At 39.5% G+C, this 6,000-nt stretch overlaps 1 protein-coding gene across 2 annotated transcripts in view; it reads left to right on the top strand.

Annotated features, from left to right (window-relative positions):
- The window catches only part of ipo11 (importin 11), a 112,203-nt gene that overhangs the window by 40,452 nt on the left and 65,751 nt on the right, over window positions 1-6,000 (top strand). For both annotated transcript variants that reach the window (XR_011179768.1, XM_069178508.1), the window contains exon 16: window positions 4,532-4,658. Coding sequence is in view for 1 of the 2 variants with exons in the window: in XM_069178508.1 (XP_069034609.1) it covers window positions 4,532-4,658 (127 nt within the window). In the remaining variant the exon portion in view is untranslated. The remainder of the gene's footprint in view (window positions 1-4,531; window positions 4,659-6,000) is intronic.

Here is a 6,000-nt window from a genome sequence, read left to right as displayed (position 1 = left end):
AAACATCAGGAATTCTGCGGTGCCAAAGTTTAAAAGTGAGATAAGAATTGCTTACACGGGAAACTGAAAAACTGACAGTTTTTTGGCAATTGGTCGCGGTAAAAGGAGGATAATATCCTTCAAGTTTCTATGTTCATGATTGTAATGGATGTCTGGATGAGGCGAATCCCCCTCGGCTTTACATCGGGTGGGTCTGAGCCTCTCCGTCATCCAGTGCAGCCATAGAATGCAAACTTGAAGGGTAATATTCCCTACCGTTCATGGTCAAGTTGTGTACGTGTTTACGTATTTGCTTGCAGGTTTCATAATCTTTGCCTTAATGGGCTGTGATAGTGCTGTTTTGCCTCTTCACTGATTTCAGCTTGCGACCCGCGTAAATCTATCTGTAACACGCAGCATGAAGCAGCCACAGTGTAAATATTATTAACCATATCTGTCAGCAAAGCTGTTGTGTGCGACCTGCTCCTGTGGCTGGGCCTCAGGCAGCCACTCGGTTAGTTGTCACTTTTTTTACATAACAACAACACAAACACGCAGTATGCAGTCATACTTGCGCACTCATACTTTGATTTTGAATCACTGTCAGTCTTTTGCTTCCATCTCTGCCTCAGCCAAAACAGTTGACATACCTGTGATGAGTCATCATTCATTAGAGCAAAGAGAGGACGGCAAGTGATCTTGAAGTCCACATACACACATGCATATATGCACAACAAACTTACACGACTCATACTTGGGCTTCGCCACACACACCCTTAGTATCACTTATGTGGACATCTGAAAATAGCCAGGAGGAGCTTTTTGTGTCACCTCCACAGACAGATACAGATATAGTGTATGTTCCACTATTATTCATCTGTCAGACTGCTTGCAAACCAGTCTGTGAAACACTTGCCACATTTGGCTTTTCGTGGCAATGTCAAAATTGCAAAAAGTTATAAAAGGCGGTCCGTATCCTGGGTAACCGATAGATCCTGTAAAATTGTTTGGTCTACTGGTTCTCTTTACTTTCCCTTATTGGTATTTTTTGACACCACAGATAGATTTTTGTTAGCTTCATATTGCAAACATAATTGAGGTGGTTGCGTTCACCCTGGGGTAAATGTTGAAGGTGTGATGAAGAAAAACAATCACATTGGATTTTTAAATTGATTGAGCTGGCCAGGTCAATGAGTCAGACTGAATGAATGAGACTTTTCACACTGTTTGGTTCATGACCTAATACACTGTTGCCTGATTATAAATATTGCCTGTTTGAGGTCTGTATTTGTGGAGTTTCCAATTCTTAAACTACTTTTAGTATAACTCGGCTTACTTCTGTTTCTTTTGTATCTGCTCCCAGTGCAACTTTCAAGGTCTTTGACACCATTAGCAGAATAAACTCGGAGTCCTAGTGAGGATACTGACATTTGTTCACAGGGCTGTAGCTAAAAGGCTAAAAGGCATTGGCCCAATGCAAAAGAACAAATACCAAACGAGCATTGTGAGACACTCTTCACATTCTCAGTCCAAGAGGAACTTGCCTGAAATCGCCTCATCCATATTAAGGAAATTGGGTTTCCAATTTGCATCACATAAAAAAAAAAAGTTATCACAGAAACAAAGCAATAATCATATTATTTAAGCGCATGCAAACACTAAATATTAAACAAAAGAAGCATTGCACAACATTCTGGTTACTTATTTTACAAAGTATGTCACTAATCAAGGGGAAATGTCCACTGAATAAAAACAAAGGTCATCTTGTTGGAGGATAATGTAAAATTAGGATTCTGCCATTCTTTTTCGATCATATTTTGTCCATGGATTTCTCGTGTTCGCCAGAATGACAAGCAGGGTTCCTGACAGCTGTGTGAAGTTTTGGAGGTGGAGACAGGTTTAGCATGGATGAGTCATGTCTTGACCTTTTGACTGATAAACAAATACCCACATCAACCTGCCTGTCCATCTGCGTTTGTTCTTTTCTTCCACTTTGCCGGTGCACTAATAATAAACAGTACCAGCTGTAGACTCCCCGGTTGAAGCAGATATTCTGTATTTGACATATCAAAGATGGCACACATGTACCAGCCATATGTTGTATGTATTGGTTGGAACAATTACCTTTTAGCCACTTCCGCAGATGCTTTGAATGACTAATAATTAGCATAATGGAGAGGGAGGCTGTGGCTCAGTCAGTAGAGTGGGTTGCACACTGATCCCCAGCTCCTCCTGTCCACATGCCTAAGTGCCCTTGAGCAAGACACTGAACCCTAAAACTGCTCCCGATGGTGTACCATCGGTGTGTTGTAAGTCGCTTTGGATAAAAGCGTCAGCTAAATGAAATGTAATGTCATAATGAAATATTCCTATCAGAATTCATTGTTGAAATATTTCAGAATTCATTTTGTATCTTAAGTTTAAGCTTTAATACATACTCAAACAGATAGTATTTCCCCAATGGTCGTCTACTGCATGTTGGAAAATATAAATTTTTCTTGTGTTCTCTTAAAGAATACACCAAAAAATGTCAGTGTCCTAGATTGCATTTTTGTGACTGGTAGTGGGATGATGGATAACGGTCTGTAATTTCATAATTTACATGTAATGTCACTCACTTCACATTGGAGTGCCAGTGTGCTGGTGCCAAGCTGTTGTATTCAACCTGATAATAGAGAGAACTCTGGGAATGTGCCCATGGCCTGTCGACTGGCCTTGCTACACCTGCTCTATTGTGTGACAAACTTCCAATATGTTTATGGCATTAAGAAAATCAGATTGGCTGCTTTTATTTTCCTTTAAAAGTAATTGAACGCTGGTTTATTTCTCCTTGCATGCTCCACTGCTTCTGAGCAGTGTCGTCTTGTGCTTTTAAGATGGTTAGAAATCAAGTACAAATAGCATTTATCTTAATGTTGTTAGTGACGGTAATCTTGATGCTTGGTCTTTGTTCTTAAAAACAAAAGCAAGCTTTTTTGCTTATTAGTATTAAACTCTCTCTCTCACACACACACACACACACACACACACACACACACACGCCGTCTCTAAGTCCAGAGTCATGCTGTTGTCTAGTACCCTCTGGCCAGCGGCCCAGACTTTGGTCTCTCGCTCCCTGTGGATATTTGACAAGAAGCCAACAAGAGTGTCATCCCTCCGTCCTCTCATCTCTGTCAAGGCGGTCCTTAGAAACAGTTTCTGCCTCAGATACAAAAAGAGCACATGCTGGGGGACACTTGCCCAATACAACTGTTGAAAAACCAACACTTCCCAACAGCAGTGCCTCACATTTGGGACAGGCAATGTAGGGCATTTTAATTCCTATCCAACACCAACCGGCCCCAGTAGGTTTTCTTTTTTAACATTCAAAAAAGCACGCAATATATTCATTCCTAACTTTCTTCACCGTGATCTTCTTTTTTAACCTCAATCCGTTTTTTGTTGAAGAATTGATCCCCTGTCCTCCTCACTTTTCTCTATAATAGTGCCATTATATCTGCTTCTCTCTTGCAGTGAACTACACATGCATGGAAAAATGTGCATAAACTGAGTGCGGGCGACGTAATCCTGGAGTTGAATTTGTGTAATACAGTGACCGCAGGGGTGAAAGAAATATTCAGATCTTTTCCTAAAGTAAAAGGAACAATAATGCAACGTGAAAATACTCAATTACACAGTGCGTGAAAAATGTTCCTTCAGTGCATAAGTATTTGTAACAAAATGTGGTTAAATACTGGTTTGGTCCCTCGGCCTGATATGCTATCGTTTATCACATCATTAGATTATTAATACTGAAGTCATCCGTGTGTAAGCAGCATATTACCGTTGTGGCTGCTGCAGGTGAAGGTGGTTTGAACTACTTTACATTTGGTTTTATATCCAGGGCCAGCACATAAATCTGAGGGATTGTCAGATGATTACTCGCTGAGGAAAGAAGAAAAAAAAAACACCATGTTTTGTGTTATATGAGGGCTGAATCATGTGAAAAGTTTAGAAGTAAAGAAAATCTGCGTTTGGTAGAGTTGTTAACTCAGACATCTGAAATATGACTGATAACACACCTGCCAATTAGGTTGGAAACAACTGGGTGCATCTTTAACAATATTTTAAAAGCTTATTGTATTATCCATTGTGTCTAATCTGCATTTGAAATGTAACTAAATAAATGTAGTAAGTGTGTAAGTATTAAATAGTGTTAAAAAAACAGTACTTGAGTAAATATACTTAGTTACTTACCACCACTGAGCCACGGTGATATTTGGCTCTCTCTGTCAGAGCACATATTTACAGTCTCCAGCATACACAAGCTCCTAATAGAAGAATTTCGAGGATGAGCCATAAGCATTGACAGCACAGATTTCATCATTTGAATAGCTGGCCCTGGAGTTTTTGATGGTTACATCACTACTTCATATAAATTGTAAGGATACGATTAGAGAGACAGCTGGTTCATCTTTCCAAATTAGGATATGGATGAAGAGTGCAGAGAATTCATCTGTTGAAATATTTCTATTTCACCACAACTTAACGCCTCTCTTTTTCTCTCCTCCAGATACAAGTTGATTCGCAGACGAGTCATCTGGCTAATAGGACAGTGGATCTCCGTTAAGTTCAAATCTGACCTACGACCTTTACTCTACGAGGTCATCCTGAACCTTATGCAGGACCCCGACTTAGTGGTAAGGCTGCTACATACGCAAAGTCTGTCTTTTTTTTTTTTTTTTTTTTTTTAAAGCTGTTTATTATGACTGGAGCGCCAGCTTTCCTCCTTGAAAACATTAGATTCATAATAAGGCTGGTCGATACGTTTGACCATATATCGATATATATATTTTTTGGAGGATATTGTAAGAGACAACATCGTTTATATAGATATATCTGCTATTGGTGTTAAGTGCTGCCTATATTGCCGTCTGGTAAAACATAGCACTGGCTTCTTGCTTTCTACGGGTGCTTCCAATTCACTGAGACCCGCCTTAATTTACAGCAAACAAACTACAGTAGTTACATGTTGGATTGTTACTACAGAAGGCAGATGAATAACTGAACACAAGACACACTGAGCAGCAGAGAGCCGGAAAGAAGCCACCGCTAACTGCTGAGCTAAAGTCGCTAACAGACCTGAACAACTTGGAAACATTTAAATCGTTTAAGTTTACAGCGGTAATAAAACGCAGTGATGAAGAATGGAGCAAGTGAACTGGGTTGAGAGAGCAATAACACAGCTGTGCCGTAACCCGGAGCAGCACGTCAGTCTGTTTGATGATGAAAACAACTGACGGAGGATCTCAGAGAAAGACCTGTCTCTCTTTAATATAGGTTATTTTCTTCATATAATCTTTCATTTACATGTTTTGCAACAGTATATTTTCAATCAAGAAGGAAACTCTTGCCTTTGTATTATATTGTAGTCACACTGTGTTGATAAAAGTGCTTGTGACCTTTCACATGTCGCTTTGACTGGCACATGAATATTCAACCCACTTCATAGAAAATGTTTAGATATATATTGTATATCGCCACTCAGCCAAAAATATGTTGGCATATGACTTTTGGTACATATCGCCCAGCCCCAATTCATAATGACTGAAATGGGCCATCAGTGAAAGTGCACAGTCAGCTACTCAAACACAGTTCTCTGCCTAACAGCATGGAACCACGGCTATTATGCTGCCGGCTTTCTACAAACAAAGCCAAAGATCGTCAGTCAGGGACTGTAACAAGATTTTGCCATCTTAGCTCTCGAATTATTATTTTAGATTTTCCTTGATATTTTCTTTTGTTTGTCTCAAAACAGATGCTGTTGAGATTAATACTACATTTTCTATTTACCCATTAACATTTTTATTCAGCCTTGATAAACTCCAATCTTATTTTGGAAACCTGGTTGTTATTATGCCGCAGTCATCCTCCGTTCAAATTACTTTTCGCCAGTGTTGGGTTTCCTGCTTCATGAGCCGTGCACTTGATTGATATTTTTTTTTTAACAGAATTTATATGAAATGATGTGGACGATTTTGT

Source organism: Embiotoca jacksoni, unplaced genomic scaffold, assembly GCF_022577435.1.
Source record: "Embiotoca jacksoni isolate LCO1_2020_lvr unplaced genomic scaffold, fEmbJac1.0.p SCAF_8, whole genome shotgun sequence".
In the NCBI taxonomy this organism is placed as follows: Eukaryota; Metazoa; Chordata; class Actinopteri; family Embiotocidae; genus Embiotoca; species Embiotoca jacksoni.
The sequence above is the reverse complement of the archived record's forward strand: the minus strand, read 5'-3'. Positions and strand labels throughout refer to the sequence as shown.